The 25,461-nt window shown below is 47.7% G+C and overlaps 1 protein-coding gene across 4 annotated transcripts in view; it reads right to left on the bottom strand.

Moving 5' to 3' along the window:
• LOC135905518 (PHD and RING finger domain-containing protein 1) overlaps positions 1-25,461 on the bottom strand; it is a 107,375-nt gene that overhangs the window by 60,059 nt on the left and 21,855 nt on the right. Inside the window, exons 1-5 of one of the 4 annotated variants that reach the window (XM_070535532.1) lie at positions 17,834-20,147; positions 15,135-15,235; positions 10,562-10,639; positions 6,861-7,149; positions 2,146-2,396 (exon numbers count right to left, since the gene is read on the bottom strand). In XM_070535532.1, the coding sequence (XP_070391633.1) occupies positions 2,146-2,396; positions 6,861-7,095 (486 nt within the window). In that variant the 5' untranslated portion in view covers positions 7,096-7,149; positions 10,562-10,639; positions 15,135-15,235; positions 17,834-20,147. Of the gene's footprint in view, positions 1-2,145; positions 2,397-6,860; positions 7,150-10,561; positions 10,640-15,134; positions 15,236-16,627; positions 17,189-17,220; positions 17,360-17,833; positions 20,148-25,461 lie in introns of those variants that run through there. The other 3 variants (XM_065436455.2, XM_065436456.2, XM_065436457.2) reach the window with 3 other exon arrangements.

Genomic DNA, 25,461 nt, shown 5'->3' with positions numbered 1-25,461 from the left:
CATGGGGGGGGGGGGGGGGGGGTCGATAGTTGATGGAAGCGCCGCTGTTCCCATTTGCAGCGGCACCCTCAGAACGGCGGCGCTTGCAGGGGGTATCAGTAGTTCATGGAAGAGCAGGCGCCGCTCGCGGGTTTCTCTTTCTCTGTTTAAAGGCATTGCTATTGGTTTGACCAACTTTTTGACGCGTTCCACTTGACTGCCGGCTGCGTGCTACTTCTATGCTGCCCCAGTCGTCATGAGTGCTGCAGGCCCACTAATTGTTCGGCACTCATTCCCAGCAGCATTCAAGGGGGCTGCCATCCTTTACGCCAAAGAAACAAATCACTGCGCAGCGGGCCGCAATTTCTATGTTTCTAAATGGGTGGTGCGAGAGTGGCGACTGCAGCGAAGCGAAATTTTCACCCTGTGACGGCAAGTGACAAATTTCCCACGTGCCGAAGTCTGGACGCTTTCCGGAGCTGTAGGTTTTCATCCCGCAACAAATGCGGGATGAAAACAAAAATCTTTTCACGGGAAATTTAATCCGCGTAATGATCGCACCCCTAAATTTTCGTTAATCTTTTTTAAAGAAAAGTGCCATCTTTATGTGAGTAAATACGGTATAACATTCACACCGTACATGTACGTCGAAAACCGTGTGGGACAGATCAGCAGTGCCATACACGTATGGCAAAAACCCTCAAAGGGCTACAAGCAAGACCTACACACACATGGTACAAACCACAGAAAGGATACATCGCGCTTCCATGGTTCATCTAATCATTGAACATAGCAACGGGTACATCATTGCTTCATTTAAATTGGACTCCAGCATAACTTTTTCAATGCCCGTAACTAGTGCTCCACAGCTGCCAAGATCAGAGGCTTGTTTGAATTACATGATGAAGAACTGAAACACTTCTAAATTACAGTCGTCGAATGATTTTCCGGACTCCGAAAATTCGGACATGCCCGATTATTCGGTCAGCTTCGCCGCACCGCCATACTCCCCATAGACCCTAATGTATAACAACTGCCGAAAGTTCGGACACCTTGCAACCTTTCGTCTGATTTTTCGGACACTCCTTGAGCCAACTCGATCGAGAGCACCATGCAACGACTCTGAGCCCAGAAACTGGAAATCCACGCTCATCATCATCGTTTCTGCCTGGTTCCATAGAGTGGCTATACAGCAGTTCCGGTTTCAGCTTAGTAAGCCATGTCAAGACAATCCAGCAGCTGATTTGTTTCTTCGCGCACGACGCTGCGAGTAGGCAACGTTTTTCGTTTGTGCGACTGGTGTCGGCACGGTGGTGTTTGCTTTGTGTGCTGTGTCGGGGTTTCGGTGATCCAATGTGCCATAGGGAAACATCGCGTCAAGTGTCTGATGGCCCCGACAGTGCCCGTGCAGACTGTGCTGGGGAATGCCGGCAAGCGGGTGCCGGGAGGCCTAAGATGTGTCACCTTCCGATGTGCTCCCTACCGACGCGGAAAATGTTCTGCCGAGACCTGCGCAGTGGTTGCATTGCGATTCCGGACACCGTCTCATTTGACAGTTTCACAGGTGCTGACACTGCTGTACTGACATGCGCAGAACTCGACGACGGCGAGATCATTCGTCAGGTTTCTAATGCACCGCCTGACGATGACTCCGAGTCAGATGACGCACCATGTGCTACGCTGCCGTCGCATGCGGAGCATGCACAAGCAGCGACTGTGCTTTCAGCCGCCTATTGTGACCATACGACCCTCTCCGAAATTCAGGCTTATCTGATGCGCGTAAACGGAACAGCGTGCAACGGCGCTTTCACGATTTCTTCAAGCCTACTGCCGAGCCCAAATAAGTGCGTGGAAATAAAGGATTTCATTTCTTTTTTTTTCTTAATCTGCTTTTTTAGACACCTGTTTATTCGGACATTTCCGCAGTCCCCGTGAGGTCCGAATAAACGGTCGGCGACTGTATTGACCATCAGTATGCTACAGAGCCACACACATTTGGAAGGACAATACGGTGAATGGTGAGTTGCAGTTATTTAATTTTCCAAACCGACAAGCCAGAATAAGGATTTACTGTGTATCATCAGCTCTCTATGATGCCTTGTCACCAAAACTAATGTGAAACAAGCAAATGGAAGAAAAAATGTGAATGCAGTCATCCATGCCCACCTTGGCCCATTCCTGTATGCAGTCGAGGCAGAAGGTGTGGTCACAGCTCTCGGGCGTGCCCACCTCCTGTCCCAAGAAACGGTTGAGGCAAACAGCGCATCGCTCTGCCTGTGCGTCGCTCAGGTCGCTGTCGCTAGCCTCGCCTGCAGCTTCGGCTGCCTTGCGCAGAGCAGCATGGACAGTCTTCTTGGCCGATACTGCTTCCACTGCTCTGGTGACAACCTGCTGCTGGCAACCTTCCAAGAGCAGCTCTGAAAGACAGCCCACACGAATGAGCAGCTGCACCCTCAAGCGATGCAAAAGTTCCACCTGCTAAAGAGATGGCATGTCGACATCATTACACAGTCTATACAGTCAAAACTCATGGTGAAGTTGCTTCTTACACGAAAATACAGCAGAACCTTGTTCATACATTACCATTTAATACGATTTCTCGGCACCAATTCTGACACTGAGAACGCAAAAATTTGCCAATACAGTTACGCTTCCTTTTTCCAGCTAAAACATTCCCGAAAAACACAGTATTTTGGCACCAATGTTCACTACCGTATTCACTTGAATCTAATGAGCACATTTTTTCCGACAACGCAGGTCCCAAAATTACATGCACGTTAGAATTGAGTACGACCATAAAACTGTGTTACCATATTGACATCAGCTATTCAAAATGGCTGCCCTGTATGCGCTTTGAGGCAAGCGGCTAAAGCTTCCTCCATGCGCTGTAGTATGTGTGCTTAGGTTAGTCTACAGTCTGTCTTCCCATTTTCTGTGTCTGCTCTATCAGCAAGGAAGTGTCGACTACGAAAACACACCGAGTTCATCATGATGCTGCATTTAAAAAGAAAGTGATCATGTGTGTAAACAGACTGAAATTGGACAGATTCACATGTGTTCCGAGTTCCAGAAACTTGTGTGTGGGACTAGCGCAAAGAGAATCAGAGGCATTATACTCCGGCGACTGCTGAATATTGTGTAGCCACGTGTACCCTATCTTGAAAGTGATCAGCGATTGGAAGAGAGTCTAGGCGTCAAGGTGCACCAAGGGCCAATAGCTCTGTCTGCGTTGTGATCTCATCACTTTGTTCATGTTGAAGCGAGAGGCAGCACGAAGGTCAATTCGCTCGCTCCTGCTACCACACTTCCTCACTTCAGTGTTTTGATAGCGAGTTTTGGTGGTCATCGAGAGAGACGTGTTCATGTTTGCTTGTGCACACGTGACACCATGCTTGTTAATTTAGTTATAAGCGAATGTTTACAAGTTTATACCGCTGACTTTGTACAGCTGTTCACTAATTTGTTATCGCAACCGATGCTTCGCCTTTCGGGTGAAACTGCTACTTTTTTATTCTTCGCAAATTCAGTGCATTGGGAGTAAATCTTTTTTTTTTTTTCTTCATTGACAGAACATTGTATTTCTGTATGAAAGCATGAAGTGCACGGTACTGTAAAGGACGCTTTTCTTTTTTCTTGATACCGAAAAACGGGTGGGCAGCAACAACTCAGGGCATGTTAGGATAGAGTAAATACAGTACAGTCGCCGACTGATTTTCCCGACCCCGAAAATTCAGACATGCTGGATTATAGTCGCCGACCGATTTTCCGGACTCCAAAAATTCGGACATGCCCGATTATTCGGTCAGCTTCGCGGCACAGCCATTCTCCCCATAGATCACAATGTATAACAACAGCCAAAAGTTCGAACACTTTGTAACCTCTCGTCTGATTTTTCAGACACTCCTTGAGCAAACTCGATCGAGAGTACCATGCACCGACTCTGACCGGTGCATGGTTCGACTTGCTGAACGCCATTTTTGTTTTGAACGGAGCCTCCTTGCTGCCCCACCAAGTGGCGCTACTGCAAATCCCCGCTCATCATCATCGTTTCTGCCTGGTTCGATAGAGTGGCTCTACAGCAGTTCCGGTTACAGCTTAGTAAGCCATGTCAAGACAATCCAGCAGCCGATTTGTTTCTTCGCGCACGACGCTGCGAGTAGGCCACGCACATTTTTCGTTTGTCCGACTGGTGTCGGCATGTTGGTGTTTGCTTTGTGTGCTGTGTCGAGGTGCCGGTGATCCCAACGCGTCATACGGAAACATCGCATCAAGTGTTTAATGGCGCCAATAGTGTCCGCGCACACTGCACTGGGGAATGCCGGCAAGCAGGTGGCGGGACGCCTAAGATTTGTCACCTTCTGATGTGCTCCCTACTAACAAAAATGTTCTCCAGAAAATGTTCTGCCGAGACCTGCGCAGTGGTTGCATTGCGATTCCGGATACCGTCTCATTTGACAGTTTCAAAGGTGCTGACACTGCTGTACTGACATGCGCAGAACTCTACGACGGCGAGATCATTCGTCAGGTTTCTGCTGCACTGCCGGACAATGACTCTGTTGGAAGATGACGCACCATGTGCTATGCTGCCATCGCATGCGGAGCGTATACAAGCAGTGACTGTGCTTTCAGCCGCCTATAGTGACCGTACGACCCTCTGCGAGATTCAGGCTTATCTGATTGCGCGTAAACGGAACAGCGTGCAACGGCGCATTCACGATTTCTTCAAGCCTACTGCCAAGCCCGAATAAGTACGTGAAAATAAAGGATTTCATTTTTTTTTCTTAATCTGCATTTTCGGACACCTGTTTATTCGGACATTTTCGCAGTCCCTGTGAGGTCCGAATAAACGGTCAGCGAATGTAGATCACAACTGTAATAGTATGACATGATTTCCAGCCTCTGAACCCAACGTGAACAAAAATAAAAATACAACGCAATTTTTTAGAGCACTTCTACGTGGTTTTCAGTGATGATATTCACTAATCAGATAGAAAAATGGTTATAGACATAGAAAATGTGATTTTCAAGAGAACTTTTCGGCCATTTTTCGCGATGCAAAGACAATGCCCCCCAGCAAAACTTCCTGGCAGGATGTTATGCCTGGAGAAGCTGCTGACCTAGGCCAAATTCGAGGATCATGAACATAAGCTTACTAATGCCGGGCCCCACCAGATCAGCACGTGTCAGCGTCTCGTGCTACAGCGCTTCGCATTACGTAGACGTCAACTAGTTTAGTTCGCCAAACTTTTAGTGACTTCGAATTGTACATGTCTGTTGAGGCCTGTTTTGTCCAAAACATATGAACCATGTTCTAATGTACTTAGCTGTATCCGATAGTCAATATAAGCATATACAGTCGCCGACCGATTTTCCGGACTCCGAAAATTCCGACATGCCCGATTATTCGGTCAGCTTCGCGGCACCGCCATTCTCCCCATAGACCATAATGTATAACAACTGCCGAAAGTTCGGACATGTTGCAACTTCTCGTCTGATTTTTCGGACACTCCTTGAGCCAAATTGATCGAGAGCATCATGCACCGACTATGACCGGCGCATAGTTCGACTTGCTGAACGCCATTTTTGTTTTGAACAGAGCCTCCTTGCTGCCCCACGAAGTGGCGCTACTGGAAATCCCCGCTCATCATCATCGTTTCTGCCTGGTTCGATAGAGTGGCTCTACAGCAGTTCCGGTTTCAGCTTAGTAAGCCATGTCAAGACAATCCAGCAGCTGATTTGTTTCTTCGCGCACGACGCTGCGAGTAGGCAACGTTTTTCGTTTGTGCGACTGGTGTCGGCACGGTGGTGTTTGCTTTGTGTGCTGTGTCGGGGTTTCGGTGATCCAATGTGCCATAGGGAAACATCGCGTCAAGTGTCTGATGGCCCCGACAGTGCCCGTGCAGACTGTGCTGGAGAATGCCGGCAAGCGGGTGCCGGGAGGCCTAAGATGTGTCACCTTCCGATGTGCTCCCTACTGACGCGGAAAATGTTCTGCCGAGACCTGCGCAGTGGTTGCATTGCGATTCCGGACACCGTCTCATTTGACAGTTTCACAGGTGCTGACACTGCTGTACTGACATGCGCAGAACTCGACGACGGCGAGATCATTCGTCAGGTTTCTAATGCACCGCCTGACGATGACTCCGAGTCAGATGACGCACCATGTGCTACGCTGCTGTCGCATGCGGAGCGTGCACAAACAGTAGTGACTGTGCTTTCAGCCGCCTATAGTGACCGTACGACCCTCTCCGAGATTCAGGCTTATCTGATTGCGCATAAACGAAACAGCGTGCAACGCCGCATTCACGATTTCTTCAAGCCTACTGCCGAGCCCGAATAAGCGCGTGGAAATAAAGGAATTCATTTTTTTTTCTTAATCTGCTTTTTCGGACTCCTGTTTATTCGGACATTTCCGCAGTCCCCGTGAGGTCCGAATAAACGGTCGGCGACTGTATTTGTTACACGCCGACATCAGGAATAAAAATTTTAATTTACCGACAATCTGAGTGTATCCTACTTTACGGCATTACCTCCACAAGAAATTTGACAACCTACGCTGCAATGAAGCCACGCCACACTTCTACATGAAAGAGACATAAAAAAGAGATTGCAGTACAGAGAAACAGAAGATGTTTATGTCTTCAGCTGTGCTTTGCAGGTGACTGTACTAGGCCACTATGATATCAATTTAGGTGTTTTACATGGCTATTCACACAATTCATGTGTACATTATGGTCCAGTGTTAATGGAAAGACTAAATTACAGATGTGGAACCAACTACGGTTAAGTTTTGATCCAAAGGCATCAGCAATAATTTCTCTATAAAATATCAACAACCTCCCCATAATTAAGCCACACAATCAGAACAAACCAGAACCTACCTTGAGGAATCTCCTCCCACTCCGACTCGCCATCACCACCTTCATGTTCTGCTGCAGACTCATCCTCTTCCGAGGACGATCCGGGCTCCCCACTGCTCTCTTCATCATCCTCATCCTCGTCGCCGCTGCCTTCCTCTGAGCCACTGTCAGATGACGACTGCTCCTCCTCTTCATCAACAATCACCCTTGCGTTGCGCTTGCGCTGCGGAACAATCTCCTCCTCGTCGGAGCTCATGGCAGTCACCCCTCAGTGTGGGACTCTTTCAGCTGGCCATGGTAGAGTCTGCCTCTAGAAAGCATAGGAACAGTCGGTTCAGACTTGAGGCACTGGCAGCACAGACTATACATATGTGAAATGGCCACATGTCTGTGTATGCCTTGCTGCAAATTACATCCAAGTGGGTAAGCGTTGCAGTACTATGGGGTGTGAATACCGAATACAGTAAGAGCTCGTTAACTTGAATACCGTGGGGATGCTATGAAAATTCAAGTTATACAAAATTAAAACTAATGAAAGAAAAGAATTGCTCGTTTAAGACACGTATATACAGTCGAACCCGACTATATCGAACCCGTTTACATCGAATTATTCCATATATCGAACAATTTCTGGACACGGTATAGTTACAATGAGTATATATAGCAAAAATTACGCATACATCGAACAAAACTAGTAGCGACTCCCTATATATCGAACGTCAAACGGCGAAAAGTGCCCCCGGAAGTTGGCTTTCCCTCGCGGTGAAGGGAAAACCCGGCGGCGCGGCTCCATCCAACCGCTCTCCCTACGTGACTGCGCTACCTCGGAGCCGCCGACACCACCCTACAAAAAAATGATCCTGGCCCGTCCGCCCGCAGCGCTTGCTCCGACAGCCAATCAGAGGCTCTTGTGCCCTCGTCGTGCAAGGTGGCGAAAGTGCTAGTTGTCTCGCTGCTTATCTGATTCATTGTGTGCGCGTTCTCCCGCAGTGTTGGCGTGATGAGGCGGCAGAATTCGCCTTTCATCGTGAAGCTCGAAATAATAAACCGGGTCGAACGCGGTGACAAGTCGGATGTCCCCGCAGCGTGCAAGATTTCGAGGAGCACTCTCAGCACGATCTTGAAGAATAAGGGGGAGATTAGGGCTAAAGCGGCTGAACTCACGACCCGGTGCCTGTGGCGCCCAACGCGTACGCGCGGCCGTGTACGAGTGGTTCATCCGAAATTGCTTAAGCCGTACCGACTTCCGCGTGCTCGGTGATGACTGTAAATTCTGATTAATGCGATGAAGCCGTTGTCGTTGCCGAAGTTTGGAGCGAGGTGTCAGAATTTCCGGAAGCTGTTGACAAATCAACGGTGGACGAGTTTGTGAGCGCAAATGATGGTGTTGCGACCACAGGAGAGCCCGGAAACAAAGACTACATTGCCGGCATCGTGCCGAGCACAAGTGAAAATGGGCACAACGAGGAAAGCAACGACCGTCTTTGGCCCACATCCTCCGAAGCGATTGGTGCGCTCGCACTAGTCCGGTGCTTCTGCGCGAAGGCGGAATGTTGCGGCCTCAGCTGCTCCGACTCCTTAGACAACGTGGGGAAGTGCGTGCCTCGCACGCAGCGAAATTGCCCAAGCAGAAGAAAATGCAGGTCTATTTCGTGCGAAACGAAGCTAGTTTCATCAATAAAGTGATTTCATAAATGGTATGTGCTTTTATGGCATCCAATTATTTAGCAGGCTTATATCGAATTATGCTCTATATCGAACTGATAGGCGTTTTTTTGCGAGTTCGATATAGCCGGGTTCGACTGTAGTCCGACGTAGCGTGAGCGAGCGAGCGCACCCGCTAAGTCATGTTGGTGAGAACGTCTTTAGTTCGAAGCACAGGCACAGTCAACGTAACCGGACGCAGTCCAACATGCCCGACGTTGAGATGGCTCTTGCTCCATCCACGCGTTCACTGCGCCAACCCACAATGCATGGAGCGGAAAAAAAAGGGTACCCACGCCGCTTTGCCAACGGTGTTGAAGGTGAGAGGCAGATGAAGCATTTGCTCCCCGCTGCTGGCACTTTTCTCAGTACAGTAAAACCTCATTAAACCATACCCACTTGAACAGTAGTTTCGTTTTAAATGTAGTAAAGTCAAATCCCCAGCTCAGCGGCCATTGAACATAATGCGTTTTGTATCCGCATAAACCATACCAGCTTATTGCATACAAACTGGTTAACATATAGTGCTTCCCCTTTTCGGTGCGCAATCACGGTGGCACATCGTCCCCATCAGGCGGCCCGGTAGAACAACAAGCCTCGGAGATCAGAACAACAGCCTCCAAGCATCCTGCATGCTTGCGCGTGAAGCCACATCAACACCATTTCGGCGCCGTGCCAGAGAGCGTTGTGCCGTCATGCAAGCTAGGACTCGCATCATGCCGAAGCTCGGATAAAAGACACCGCTTGCTCAGCATAGAAGAAAAATTGGACATTGTTTGTGCTATCGAAAATGGCACGAAGAGTGTCGGCGCTGGCACGCGACAGGGATCTACCATTGACTACGGTGTGTGGCATCTGGAATATGAAGAAATCGCTTGGCAGTGCTGCTGCAACCGTGAAAAGATGTCAGCTACAAGGTTCGACTTTGCGCCATCGTTGCCTCTGTTGTTGCTGAAGTGTTGCCTAGCGACAGTGGTGAGAACGACACAGAATGGAACAGCACGGGTGATTCAGACCCGATAATGGCAGAAGCTGCGCATTACATCAGCCTCATGAATGCAATCGTCGCGACGAGAACAGCACCCAGCAATGAAAAAGGCACCCTGTGACTTCTGCAGTGCTACCGTGATGCAATGCCAACGAGGAATCTGCCATGCGAGTGTCTGCTGAGAAGAGGGAGCTGGCTGAAAAGCTGGCTTGCAGCTTCAGTAAGTTTGAGGCAGCTGTCATCACTGCTAGGCTGCCCCAGCACCAAACAAAGATAACAGACTTCAGTTGCGCGAAGTGAAGAAATACTGCATGTTTTTGCCCTTTCATAGCACTACCTCCGAGTTCCGCTTTTGACAGGTAAGTGGGCGATCTCATGCTATTTCGGTCAAGCAGAACTACCGTTTAGTACATTCTTTTTCCGAGCTCTGGCCAGCTACGCTTTAATGAGGTTTCACTGTAGTGTCGTCCTACTGCAGGCTGCAATATCACATGATGGACTATAGTGGACACGAAAGCGCAGCTGGCTTCACTTCGTACTGCTAATAAGAAGATACCATTCACACAGCATGAAACCGCATTGTTTGTCGCCAACTTTTAAATTAAACAAAATAAATTTTCTTCTCATTCAAATTGCTTTTTCTGGCAGCTGATGTTCTACATCAGCCACCATGGCTGTGAGTTGTTGTGCTGGCCAACGCTCCCCAACGTGATATCTATTACACGTATAATACCCAAGAAAAATGGATGAGAAAATTGCACCACGGTAGTTCAATTGGTAAGGTCATCACATGTGTAATGCGAGGACGTGGGTATGGATCAGACCTGTAGCAAGTTGTTTTTAAGTCTACTTCCATATCCCTTTATCTTTTTACATCTCTATAAAAATTTATCCTAAGCTTTCCCTGGTTTCATTGTCAGTTGGCTTCATATGCTTGCGATTAACAAAAATTGGGCCCCTAGTCTCCCATTCTCAATCACTTAAACATAGCAGGCGTTTCTAAAAACAAAGGAAAGAGTTCCGCACTCACCAGTGTTTCTTGTATCAAGCAGTGGCCTTATGGACTTCTGCAGAAAAGTGTCAGCAAAAATGGCATGCTGTTTTCTTCCTGAAAAATGCAAATGTGAATAGACTTAGGACACTGCGTCAGTATCACATGATAGGTCCCACACTCTTATATTAAAATATATACTCAAGGGCACAACTAGCATCAAAGAAGGTTTAATAACATGCTAAAAGCAAGCAGAGCATAACATAGCAGCTTGTTATGCAGAGAATCAAAAGCTATAAATTTCCAGACTTCAGCCCCATGACAGTGGCATGGCAAACCTCAATTTCAATACTGTGACACCTAGAGTAATGGATATTCATTGCATAAACTGTTAGAAAAGTCAGCCACCCTGTTGATACTGAAGAATACTGAGCCTGGACAGCACAGTTGCACTGCAGGCTGCTAGGATTGACCAACATGCAATGATTGGCCGATGCCACGCTTTACCCTCCTGAGCATGAGAATGGAGCATTTGTACAATAAATTGGACATTAGAAAGCTGGGCGCCACTCACTTGGCGAAAGGCCATTTCTTGGTTTGCTCTAGGCCCTGTGCTGCCATCTGAGGGGCATGATTTAGGTGTGCTTGTTTCCCACCAGAGCAGGAACTTCTAAAATGTTGGTGCTCACCGTAGAAGTGGATTTATAGTTACCGATGTAAACAACAACTTATTAGTGTTTCCGATGACTGAAGGAATACGCAGAAATAAATTTTGTCCACTTAATATAATAATCTTTTTGCAATACTATCGGTCAAGTCCAATTTATTGGACATTGCTGTGCTCACTACCAAACATTTAAAAGAATATAAAATGCGGTTTTATGTTTTCTTTGGCAGCCGAACTGGCATAATCTATAACTATGGAAAAATTCTGTGACACAAAATGCACTCTTGGCCTCTGGAGGTTACAGCTTGTACATAAAACAGTACAGCACTATTGCGATAAAATTCAAACAGAGCCAGCGGTAAGAAGCAAAAGGCAGGATACGAAATAGGAAGGAAAATGTGTGTTTCTTCACATACACCTCTTGCAAAATGAGACTGAAACTCGTTTGTAGAAAAGCCACTACTGTAAATTATGTAGGGTCCTTGAAGGCTAGCCAATATTTTTTTCCAGCGTATTGAGGTCTACAAAGTTTTATTTTTGTTTTATTTTTATTTTTATACAAGTACCCGCAGCACCACAAGGGCATTACTGCAGGGGAGGGAGGGGGGGACAATTGAAGGAAAATGAACATGTGACAAAAACTTAAAACAGCTAAGCACAGGTGATAAAAGTAACAAAATACATAACATTGATGAGTCATCTCGACAACAAAACGGTCTTCAGTGAACTGCGGTGCAAAATTGCAACACAGAAATGGAAAGTGTACACTATCGCATGAAGCGCAATGCCAGCCAAATGATATAAAGAAAACGGGACGATATTATACTACGGCAGATTATGTCACAATAAAGACAGAAACTCTGAACACGTTTTACATTCACCAATGCTCTTGGGAAGCATATTCCAGTGTGCGGAAGAATGCGGAAAAAAATGAATTACGGAAGAAGGCGAGTTGGAATTTTTAAGTTTGCCCTCAGCCCACACCTTTTGTGGGATATATATGTGCTACTTCAATAACTATTTACACCTTTATGTGCAGCCCACAGGTAGCAACAAATTTGCAACTGCAAAAACTGATAAGCAACATTGTTTCTAGAAAACAATGACTTTTTCGGTGTCTTTGATGTTGCCAACTTCATCTGTGTAAACATACACCAGTGTCACACATACACTTCTGTTGCAATAGGGGCAGATTCGGATTGAGCTTGATCCGGATTGAGTGGTGCTACACGGTCATTTGCGATCGTGATCTTACAAGATCCGGACAATCATGATCCATGAATCATGAACGCTGGCTGACGTCTGTGCCATCCAGCGCAGTATTCTGAAAACGCTAAAAGCAAAAAGTGAGGGTAACACAATAAAAAACAATTATACACCTTATTACCTGCAATAGTAAGCCGTAAAATTGAAATATTATCCAAATTTAACCAAATTGGCAAACCTCAATTTGAAGCTAAGGCATTATGTAGTTCTGAGAGTTGCCGACGATCAGCAGACGATAATAACTCAATCTAAATAATTTTACTGTGCAGCAGCAACTACTGTTGATCGTGATCGAGAAATCCGATCCAGATTGGCCCCGATCGCGATCAGAAGTGTACGTGTGACACCGGTATTACTCAAAGCAGGTACCTTCTGTTGTCCTATCACTATCGGAAGCCATCCGATTGTGGAGTCGGAGAACGACGAGCCGAACCTTTTAGAAAATTGAATTTACTTTTTATCAGGCTTGACCAAACAGTGGTCAAATCTTAGTTTACAAAAATATTCGGACACTTGGCAGGTAGACTGCTTTAGACGTCTTACTAGAAAGCGGAAGTACAGATGAACGAATTTATATAGAAGTGCTTTGGGCCTCTGAGATCGTACGTTGTACAGGTCACTTTGTTGTAAAGGTCGCTCACTGCAGAGCTCACAGTACAACGGGTGCATAATTATTCCTTCGTTATGCAAAAAAATTATGTTTTTTTTTTGTGCCAAGACCACTTTCTGACTATGAGGCACGCCGTAGTGGAGGACTCCGGAAATTTCGACCACCTGGGGTTCTTTAACGTTCACCTAAATCTAAGTACACGGGTGTTTTTGCATTTTGCCCCCATCGAAATGCAGCCACCGCGGCCAGGATTATGCAGGTCATTTCGTTGCAGAGGCACTTGACTGTAGTAACATTAGCAGGCAGCATTAGTAGGGCATATACAAGGCCGTTGTGAATTATATAAATTACAGTTGAAACTCGATTTAACGAAGTCATGACCATGTATTAATTATTTTGTTAAATCGAGAAGTTTGTAAAATTGAGAAATGAATTTTTCGGTCCTTCAAAATCTAAAATTGTAACCTAGCGACATGCAAAAGCTACTGCAGCATTGTATTTGCCACTAATCTATCAATCTATTGCATAAACCATGAAATAACAAAAGTAACGACTGCCGCCCAATCCCGAGGTGGTGTTAAGTCCGTTGTTTCGTGCATGGGTGCAGCGTGCAGCCTCGTCAAAATTAAGCTAGGGCTGTGACCATAGGGCCAGATGTGTTAACGTGATAGCTTTAGAGTGCACGCTCGAAGAAAAGCCTGTATGTGAAGAAAAAACTTCATTAAATCGAGTTTGGAAAAGTTAGACTTGTTAATTCGGATTGATGACAACATTAAACCCTATCGGTATCTGCCGGGGAATGGAAATTTCTGTTAGGTCTGGAACTTCGTAAGATCAAGTTTTGTTAGATTGAGTTTTAACTGTAGTGGGACAGAAGGCAATGAAGAGTGTGATAGAGAGATTTATTGAGAGAAAAGCTGAGAGGTTGGCCTGAACTATGTTCTAGCCTGCAACTCAGTGTTGGATTAGGGGAACAAAAAGAGAGGGAGCAAGTAAAGATGATGAGAAAGCTATGGAGATTTGCAGGTAACGTATGTAAGCTTGCTTTTGGACTTAGCATTGTGACCTTTGGTAGCTTGTGTAGCTAATATGACAGGATGGCAGCACGCAAGGCACCAGCTTCCACTTGCATTCCTTGTACCTACTTGCTCTTCCACACATTTGCATATAATATTAATAGGCTTTTGCTTGGTTTCAGTCAATTTCAAGTACAATGAATCAGCAGTGGTGCGCTGCAAGTTTCAGGACAACTTGCCTGCTTTGATGCTGTCAGGCCTAAGAAGAAATGAAAGCACTCTTGTTTCTGTTTATGAGGTAATGCCAAAGCACTTGAGTTCACTGTGCTTTGACCAACATGGAACACTCTAACAACAGCCTCCTAGGGAATCTTGACAAAAAAATGAGCAAGCTAGCCGGTGCAACGTTTCAAAATGCATTGTGTTTTCAGTGCAAAGCAATAGGGACAGAAATAGTAGGTAGCTGGCTAGCAGGTGCAGTGTTTCAAAATGCACTGTGTATTCACTGCAAAGCAACAGGGGGCAGAAAGTGTATACAACTGGCGCTTCTGCCTCCATACTGGAACCACAACACATCCTTGACAACACGTGTGCAGTGGGGTCATAGCTATGTTGCCTGCATCCTCATAAATAGCGTAAGCACTGTCTCAAAAGTGTCTAGTGTTCAACAAAACAAGGGCTGCTGAGGCCATTCCATGACAGGTAAAGTTAAAAAAATTATGGGGTTTTATGTGCCAAAACCACTTTCTGATTATGAGGCGCGTCGTAGTGGGGGACTCCAGAAATTTTGACCACTTGAGGTTCTTTAACGTGCACCTAAATCTAAGTACACGGGTGCTTTCGCATTTCGCCCCCATCGAAAATGTGGCCGCCGTGGCGGAGATTCGATCCCGCAACCTCGTGCTTAGCAGTCCAACACCACAGTCACTAAGCAACCATGGCGGGTCGGCAGGTCAAGTTATGCTTACAAAACTCAGGAAATTCCAAAATATCCCAGTTCAATGCAGCACAACACAACACCTGTTTACGATGCAAAAAGCAGAGTGCACTCACTTGGAGAACCAGCCAACGAAACCTAGCTGATCTCAGTAGCACAGCAGCAGTCAATGGCCAAGCAGACTAGATGAATCAAAGACCATCTCCCCAGAAAAAGCCTGCACAAAAAATAAGGGTACATTGTAACATTCACACAACAGCAAAGCACACTCACATTCCGTGCGGCCTTTGTTAAAGAGAGACATTAAAAAGTCAAAGGTGGCCGAGATAAAGGTCATGAATGCCTTAGGTACCATCTAAAAAAGTACTGCTAACAGCTTAATGTATTTAATGTGGGTTGTGACAAAACCCTTACAGCTTGTGAAACCTAAATTCAGCTTTCACAAAAGTTTGTGGCTGCTAAAAAGATGCAGAGTTTTGTTTATACAGGTCTGTATACAACAGGCATGCCGTTAACTCCTACTAGCTTTTAGCCAAGTGTGTATTGTATGTAGAAAACCATCCTTTTTAATATAAAAATAGAAGAAAAGATAACCAGTGTGCTGCCGAGGTATAAAAATACATAACCTTTACACAGTACAACATATATGTTGATCTCTCTTTCATTCGTCTAGTTACGGGTGTTTTAATTGAGCAAATAGGATATAAGCACTTGCAACACTGCATGGAGCAATTGTGGAGCATAAATATCAGAACAGATCATGTAAGATTACCAAAGCCTATGGATACTCAGTGGCATTTGGTTCAAGTGTGCAACGTTTGCAACATGAAAAAAAAAAAAAAATTGGACGAGTTGCACAAACTGGTGTGCAGTGCGAGAGGCGACTTTTTCGTCTAATCTTCCGCATCAAAATAGGGCATGCGATTAGACGATATACCATTTTCGGCGATGAACACTTTATATAACGACCGCATCACTTTAGCGGTAGGATGCTTAAGCACGCTGTATGCAGAGCTTATATAACGGCTACGAGATCAGTGACAACGTGTTTTGTAGGGAAATCTCCAACTAATGAAAGCCCACAGATCAGTTCAAAACAACGAACGGAGTCCACTGCGCTAGCACGTAAGCACGCTCAGCGATCACGCCACTGACCTTAACAGGTGACTAGTCAATCAAAGCTCTACCTCCACAGTGGCTAACCACGCTAAACAGGATCCCGATTCGGCTATATCGAGTTAATGATGAAAAGCCGCTGCTGGGTCACTACGCCGAGCGACTTGAATGATCGCGGTTCGATCGCGATAACGGCTCCCGACGATGAGCACGCCATGCGAAGCAGCCAACTGACGTGTCGCGCACGCTGCTTTGACGTTCTGCTGGTTCACGACGGCGTCGCCGACTAGACGAATTTCAGCAAGGCAGTGGCGTTGAGCACCAGCAACTCATGCGCGAAGCGATGCCGCGATTAGTAGTGCCTAAAAGACATGAAGATCCCAATACGATGTCGCGGAGGAGACATGCTGGAAACTGGTTCGGTGCTGCACATGATAGGACAGTCTCAAGGCTGCTATAAGAAGATCGCATGGAACGCAGCGTCACTACATACCTGATCGCAGTGGCGAAACAGTTCACGGGGCGCAAAAATGCTCCCTAAACGGACCCAACGCAGAGCACTCTTTTCCCAAGCAATGCAAATATCTAAAAAAGGTGGGAAACGACGGTCGAAGCACGACAGGTTAAATATACGTCTGCCAACTCGTGCGCTGTAGTAGAGCGGGAACCACTGTCGGAATAGCACACCAAGGTTGAAACAGCTGCAGACATCGGACGTGAAACGTCCGTGGCGAGTCAAGTTGCGAGTTGAAGTTTCTGCTTGTTAGGCTTATCGTGGACACGGCAAGCAAAGTAAGGAGTTTTTCTGCTGACGTTCGGCCAACCAGATGCTCGTGTTCAATGAGAAATGGCAAGGCTGTAGTTACAGAATGCGTCCGAGCGCAGATCTTGGCCGATGTTTCGCGCTGTACGATGCAACAACAGGGAAACGACAAACACGCAGGAGCTCCCGGCACCTCATCCAACGGCAGCTTCGGACAAGAGATCCGTCAGCACCCGATATAGCACCACAGAAAGAGCACTGGTTAGCAGCACAAACATCCACGCGAGCGCATAACGCTGCGAGAGAAACTGATAAATGATTACCAAACAGCGCATGGCAATGTTGCGACAGAATTCTTTATGCGGAGCTCGATATTCATTGCTTGCCGACATGGCAGCCATTATTGTCCATAACTTTAGTCCTTCCCAGCAACCCTTGCTGAAAAACCCGGATGTGATGGGTTGCTCGTCAATAGATGGCGCCACTACTTCCATTGGGAAGCGAAGTCAAAACCACTGCTTCCCAACTTTGAACTTGATTTGTTTCGCATCTAAATGCGCAAGAAAAACTGCTGCTGGCTACATGGCAAGCACTGCTGTGGAGCTTCTTAACTCTGAACTTGATTGGTTTCGCATTTGAATGCGGAACAAAAACTACTGCTGGCTACATGGCAAGCACTGCTGTGGGGCTATATCAGGTGCTGACGGATTTCCTTTCCAAAACTACTGCTGACTAATTGGCAACCACTGCCATTATCGGGTGCTGACGGATTTTTTTTCCGAAGCTGCCACTGGACGAGGTTTGTCGTTTCCCTGTTGCTGCAACGCACAGTGCGAAACATAATGGCCATTTAACTGGCAATTATTGGCAATTGGCAACGTGCTCAACTGCAGTTGTTAACGTTCATTCGTTTTGAACTCGTAAAAGCGGAAGCACCTGCGGCCGCTTTCAGAGAAAGCAGGTGGTGCATTGCGACACGAGCAGACACTTCGGTCATTTAACACTTTATTCAGCTGTCCGGGAGGCGCGGTGAGGACCAAGGTAGGCGCGTTGTCACTTGACCAGGTGTTCGGATAAAGAGCAGGAACGTCGAGAGGGCACCTCCTTGTAGCTGTCCGACAGCGCTGAGTAGCGCCACAGGTCCGTCTTTGCTATGGGCAGGTAACAGCCAAACTGGTTGGCTCAACTGCTGCGGCTCTTTTGTGTTGCAGCGCCCTTGGAATGCTGCCATGAACAGAAGCGGACGAGCAGAGCCATTGTGAAGCCACTGCTGGGCTCGTCTTCGGGGCCTCCCCCTTCCACGCCCCTGAAAGGTTCCAGGAGACTTCCAGCTTAGGAGGGCCGTCAAGAGTCTGCATTGAATAAAAATTACGCAGTAGAGGTGCCGTGTCCTGGTGAATGCAGGCCTGCCAGAGAGCCCCTTGTAGCAGCTTTTCCTGCAGAATGCCAGCTGTAAGGGACCGTCAGGACTGGTCTGTAATGAAGATCCGAAATACCGTCACATATTATCCGATGAAAATGATACGTTTAGAGGACCCCCTTGAAGCTGCCTGACGACGCATAAAGGCGCCACAGGTTAGTCTTTGCTATGGGCAGGTAACAGCCAAACTGGTCGGCTCAACTGCTGCGGCTCTTTTGTATTGCAGCGCCCTTGGAATACGGCCATGAACAGAAGCGGACGAGCGGAGCCATTGTGAAGCCACTGCTAGGCTCGTCTTCGGGGCCTCCCCCTTCCACGCCCCTGACAGGTTCCAGGAGACTTCCAGCTGTAGGGGGCCGTCAGGAACGTATCTGCATTGAAAACAGACGCGCTAGCGCAGTTCGAATTGACTGAAGTACGTTGAGAGAGCCCACATTGTAGCTGCCCGAAAGCGCCGAGGTGGCGCCACAGGTCCGTCTTTGCTATGGGCAGGTAACAGCCAAACTGGTCGGCTCAACTGCTGCGGCTCTTTTGTATTGCAGCGCCCTTGGAATGCGGCCATGAACAGAAGCGGACGAGCGGAGCCATTGTGAAGCCACTGCTAGGCTCGTCTTCGGGGCCTCCCCCTTCCACGCCCCTGACAGGTTCCAGGAGACTTCCAGCTGTAGGGGGCCGTCACGAACGTATCTGCAGTTATGAACTCGCTAGCGCAGTTTTAATACGTCAAAAGTACGGCGAGAGAGCCCACACTGTAGCTGCCCGAAAGCGCCGAGGTGGCGCCACAGGTCCGTCTTTGCTATGGGCAGGTAACAGCCAAACTGGTCGGCTCAACTGCTGCGGCTCTTTTGTATTGCAGCGCCCTTGGAATGCGGCCATGAACAGAAGCGGACGAGCGGAGCCATTGTGAAGCCACTGCTAGGCTCGTCTTCGGGGCCTCCCCCTTCCACGCCCCTGACAGGTTCCAGGAGACTTCAGCTATAGTGGGCCGTCACGACCGTGATTGCAATGAAGATCTCTAAATCGATGGCGTGTGGTAGAACATGGGACTGCCGTGGCTGTGCAAGAGGATCCCATCTCGCTCCCCGACGGCGACTCAGGCGCCACGGGGCAGTCGTTGCTATGGGCAGGTAACAGCCGATTTAATCGGCTCAACTGCTGCGGCTCTTTTGTGTTGCAGCGCCCTTGGAATGCGGCCATAAACAGAAGCGGACGAGCGGAGCCATTGTGAAGCCACTGCTAGGCTCGCCTTCGGGGCCTCCCCCTTCAACGCCCCTGACATGTTCCGGGAGACCTGACAGCGTCTAGGATCGTCAAGCAGGTTGCACACGGTTAGTCCGTTTAACAGGATTGTGCTTCAAGCTCGCCTAGGTCAGCGGGTCGTAGGAGGACCGCGGAGAAATCCTCTTGCGGCGGTTGGCGTTGGGGCGCCCTTGTAATTGAGAAGCTATGTCAGAAGCGAACGAGTGGAGCCCACCTGAAGCCGCTGTGTGGCTCGTCTTCGGGGCCTCCCCATAGAGAAAGGCCTCCCCATGAACGCTCGGGGCTGGTTCCGCGAGGACCGTCCATTCTCCAGCAGGCGTCGTCCGGGACAGCGTACGCTGCGCCAAGGCTTGCACGAAGTACGAAGGGTCGATGTGTTCGATCGGGTTTTGACATGCTTGCGTGGGAATCGCGGAAGAGCTTGCGATGAAACTTCACAGGCACTTAAATGAAGTGAAATTCGTGCAGACGTTACAGAAGGTAGCTTGCGTGTAGAAAGACATACTTGCCAACGTGGCCTCCATCAGGTCCCGGCCGCGCCCCCCGGGCAGCTGGTGCTAATGGCCAATGTGGGCGCGCTTTTATAGACGCTGGCTTCGTCTTCGTCGCCTTTCTTCATCTCCCTCATCTTCTCTTCCGCTCAAGACGACACTGCTGTCGCGGTTGTTTGTCTGAGGCCACTGGAAGCCTCTTTATGGCTATAGCTGCATGGCCCAAGTTTGTTTCAGCACGGAACAGTGGAAGTACCATGGTTCTTACACAACCAAGTTCTGTTTCTCTCAGCGGGAACTTTTTGGAGGGATCGCATTCGCGCTTCCTCGCGATCGTCATCTTCGTCCTGTGGGCGGCGCATGCAAAGTTTTCAAGCACGCGGCACAAATTGGCGATTAGTGTTTCTGAAAAGTGAATGAAGTTACAATGTGAGATGCATACCTTATCGCAAAAAGTTAAGGCCAGCCGACCAACGGTCGACTAGCCCTTGTAACGAAGTTACATGCATCTGGCTGCATGTGCAGGCTGTGATTGGCTGTGCATCTCGATGTGCCTGTGCATTGATCAAGATGCATCTGGCTGTGGTATAGGCTGCACATCTTGCGTCGTAGTAACGAAATTACGAAGCTACGATGCTTACGATGCACAGCCTGTCACAAAGAGTTAAAGGTCAGCCGACCAATATGGCCGACTGGCCTTCGTTGTTTTTTTTTCTTGCGACAGGGTGTATGTTTAATAAAAATGCAATACCCTAATTTTTCTTCAGCCATATATGCGATTGAAGCAGAAGAAGAAGAAGGTGGTAAATTGACAACCCAGTTGTGGGAACGTATACCATATTCGAGGTTAAACAACCAACTATCGAATTCATCGTCAAGTTAATCAAATACAAAATAACAGCAATCGGTCTTTATTTTCAAGCGCAGAGTAACAATATTTGCATTCAAACCTATGCTAAAATGTCGTCTCCACGTTCAGAAGACGCGAGTGAAACGATAGACAAGTCCACCATGGCGTATTTTTGTATTGCGGTCTGGATCAGTTTACTGCATCGTTGTCTCAGTTCCCTGAGCCTGGGGAGCGACCTTAAAGTGTTCTAAACCTCGGATCGAAGAAGTGCGCTTCGGCGAGGTGTACTTAGCGTCGGGGGGAAGGAAATTCAGAGCAAGGCAACACGTTATTTCTGACCGGTACGCTATTGGCGGTCTAGAACAAAACAGAGGTACACGCGAGGTGCTCCGAACACCGCCTCGTGTTCAGCACTTCGCAGGTTGACGATCGAGGACTCCTCGAAACTTAGAAGTTATGCATCCGCGTTCACGGGATGTGCATAACGACTATATGTTGATTATCACATGGGTAAAAAAATACAACCATCGCGCCTGCCTGTTTGCATGCAAATTTAAAAATCTTCGCGGAACTCTTGTGCAACGACCACCTCATGAAGAGTAACGTCCCCAGGCGCCGCTGAAACACTCGAAGAATAAAAATATCAGATACGTTAGAACGTTGAAGCACAGTATAACAGTTAACCGATAGCTACCCACCACAGGGTAGCCCATTGCCAAAGTGCGGCTTTGGGACATTCAAATCAACAAACGACATTAAATTCATGGTCACTTGTCTCAACCAGGCAGTGGTATCGGCTTTTGGGCTGCGGTCAGAAACGGATGATACCTACAGATGATACCACTGGTTGCCAGTATACCACTGGCCGCAGCCAGAAGAAGCGCATACAACTAGGCCTGTTGCTATTGGCTACCGATACCACATACAGCCGACAGAAACGGGGTGGACAAAAATGCACATTTGAGCAGTCGCGCCTGGCGAGTAGCAGCATCGTACCGCAAAGCACTGCCTAGCCATTCAAATTGAATGGTTTCACGACTCGCACGGATGCAAAGATACGCATATGTATGCAATTGTTTGCTTTTACGAGCTCATTCTGCCTGAATGCGAACGAAGCGGCTTCAATTTAATCCATGGCATGACTGTTTACCAGTGGTATCTCGTTCAAGAGCATGCAAGGACGTCGACCCTGCCTTATGCACGTAAGCAGGATTTGCGCGGTTGCAATCCGAGCTGTAAGAAGGAGCTTTGGTAAGTCTCACCTATTTGTGCATTTGAAGTTAGCCTCGCTAACTCTTTAGTTACCGTCTTCCCCCTGCAACTGAGCGGGAATATAACACTGCAAGATGAAGTGTCTTTGCTGGAGCTTAGTTCCTGCCATCATAATTCACAGTTTGATGTTCACGTATCGGACTAAAACCCGTAATTTTATTGCTTTGCTGCGGCTTCCATGAAATTATGTACCTTCATCGTTCTCTTTCTTCTTTTCTGAAGCGACACGTAGCCTTAGGATGGGATGCATCGAGACTTTTGTCACCCACCATCTACGCACAGTGTGTTCTTTTATTTTACCGCTTTGTAAAGCACTGCACGGAATAATATGACGACACCACGGCTGATTATTCGCGCTTTATTCCCAATGAATGTATGCAATCTGTGCCCTTGCATCTGCCAGTAGTTGTTATGGTATAAGGTGTACCGTGCATTAGAGAACCCCAAGCGATAAAAATTACTCCGAGGTCTTCCGCTTCGCCGTGCCTCATATTCATATCGTTGTTTCGCCACGTAAAACCCCATAATTATTTCATTCGCACTTCTTTTTGTATACGAGCTAGTTCCGTTTCGTTTCCCAGGAGATGGTTGCGTCAGTTCTAAAAAAAATTTTCATCTTCATAAGATCCCGCTGTCTCTCCAACCTGTATCTTTCGATTCCAACTTACAATTTACACACTCTTGTCCTCGTGTTTTGTATTTCACTTTATACCCTGTTGTATTCCACCTACCCTGTTCTTGGCCACTCCTCAAGAGTGGGTACGTGCCAGTATCCCCTAGGACCTACATCCTCATCTGCTTCTAAATGATTCCTGTTGTAGCTTCACACAGGATACCACAATTCCTTTTGTCGGGGCATCGGCTCTTGGCTACAGGGATGCTTGCCCCGCTATATGCAATTTCATTGGCAGCACTAGAAGATGCGTGCAATAATTGGACATTCTTCTTCGCCTTTCTTTAGAATTTCTCACGCTAATTACGCGAGTTGTTTCATTCATCTTCAATCAATCCTGCACGATCCCTCTTCTATTTCCATTCCTTAACTCTTATATTGCGATGTATTTCTTCATTTAATCTAATTTTATTTTAAACGTGCCTCCCGCTTCCGACGCAAAAGGAGCTGTGTGGTTTAATCCCCCGTTGTGGGCACGTGCCACAGCCTGAAAAATCACCATCTTCATGCATGTAGTTCGGGAATGCGGTGCCTGCACGCGTGACGGTTGGTCGCGAGCCAGCACGAGCAGAAGAAGAAGAGGCAAAGCGACTGCAGCTCAGTCGAACTCTTGCTCTGACCAACGAACGAACCGATTCTGTTCTACAGGGGACCGCCAATCAACCTCGTGCTGCCATGAAATCTGTCCTCTTGTCGGGATCTTCGCCCACGTTCGGCTACAACCCCGAAATAGCCGGCGGCGGCTGGATGCCGCTGGGACGCGCGGCGCAGGACGCTGAGCGGCGCCGAGGTCCGGACACGGCGGCAGCCGGCGGGCCGGCCCAAGGGCGGTCGTCGCCCGAGGAGGACACATCGCACACGGGCCACTGGCTGCGCTACGCCTCGTTCGTGGCGACCCTGGCCGTGGCCACGTCGGCGACGCTGTTCACTGTGCCGGCCGCGCTCGTGACGCGCGTCGGGTCCTGCCCGCGCGGCTGCCTCTCCCTCGCCAAAGATCTGAGCCACTCGCTCAACAGGAGCGTGCACCCGTGCGACGACTTTTACGGGTGAGGCGTTTTCACATTTAAGCTGCAAACGCCGGGGTGTCGTAGTTTCCGCACAAATGTCGCTAGAGAAAACTGTGGCGCTGCGATCGTTCAGGCATACCATAGGAAATGACGGTCAGTACACGGATTTGTCTACTCTTCGTGCTTGTGGCTTGGAACGTACGCCTATAGAGCTGCGCTCTAAAAACACATGTATTGCATCCTGATTAAATCAAGCTGGCTAGGCGACTATGTCACCGCCCCGTTCGAAAGGCGAGGCCAATAAATCATCATCATCACCATTAGCATCGTATTTTGCCACTTATCACGCGATGCGAGATGCGCGCCGTGTAGCGTCGATACGTGCATACTTTGTATCGTAGTTGCATATTATTACAGCAGGTGACACCTATCTAAGCTTCCACGCAGTCGCGGTTTTATGGACGCAGGAAGATCGCCTCTGCACACGTATGCAATCGTCATGACGAATTGTTGCATTTATATGGCGATGTACAATCGACTCTCGTTAACTCGTGCTCGGTTAATTCGATTTCTCGCGTGATACGATCGTTCTGGAGTGTCCCGGCGAGAAACCATACATTGCCATGGAATAAAAACTTGGTTAGTGCGAACACTAAAATACGCCGCTTCGGTTAATTGGTCTGTTTTGTGCCCTGTCAGGCAGTGCCAGCGCTTAAACATGTCGGCACTCTTCGCCTCATGCTGGTTGGGCCGCGCTTCAAGAGGAAGAAATGAAAAGGCGTTACAAGCTATACATCGAGGAATAAAAAAAAAAGAGTAGAATTCGCTCATTTTGGGGCTGTTTGTTAATTCGACATTTCGTATAATTCGAACAAATTGTGTGGTCTCGCGAAGTTCTAAATAAGGGGGGTTGACTGTATAACCGAATGTTTTGTTCAGAATGATCAATTCGCAAAGTTGCAAAACCATTTGAACTCAAAAAAGAAGTTTAGACAAATTTTTGTACTGCACACCAACGCATTGCCGTGGTTGCTAAATCACCATAACTTTCAGCCGCTGTAGACACTAGCACCAAATTTTCTTCTAGCCTTTTTTTTTTAGGAAGCTCTATGGCTGCCTGTGCGTCGCGATGTGCAAGTTCGCGAACCGCTCCTGGATGCGCTCTAGGCAAGTGTGTTGGTGGTTGTGCTAGCTGTTTCCAAGCATAATACTACACTCAGATGTTAAAAAAGAAAAAGAAAACCATGTCAAACCATATAGTATGTACATAACCGACTTCAATATATAAACGGCAGTATTATGGCTATTTTGTTTACAGCTTCACGTATTGCAGTATCGAAACCAAAAAAAAAAAGAAACTGGAGGGCTTTCTGAAACTGCCACGAATGATGATAAACGTGTCACTGAATCGATATGCAAAGATAGCGTACATTTTCTTTATCAAGTGGGCACCGCAATCTCAAATCTTAAGTTACCGAGATAATGTGCACACGAACCGCAGTGAAAACAAGTGCGAAAACCAGCTACACTCTTCAGAAACTTCAGAAACGCGTGCTGTTGCGGCGGCTCTGCTACAGCAAGGTGACACACG

Source organism: Dermacentor albipictus, chromosome 3 (genome assembly GCF_038994185.2).
Source record: "Dermacentor albipictus isolate Rhodes 1998 colony chromosome 3, USDA_Dalb.pri_finalv2, whole genome shotgun sequence".
NCBI lineage: Eukaryota > Metazoa > Arthropoda > Arachnida > Ixodida > Ixodidae > Dermacentor > Dermacentor albipictus.
The sequence above is the reverse complement of the archived record's forward strand: the minus strand, read 5'-3'. Positions and strand labels throughout refer to the sequence as shown.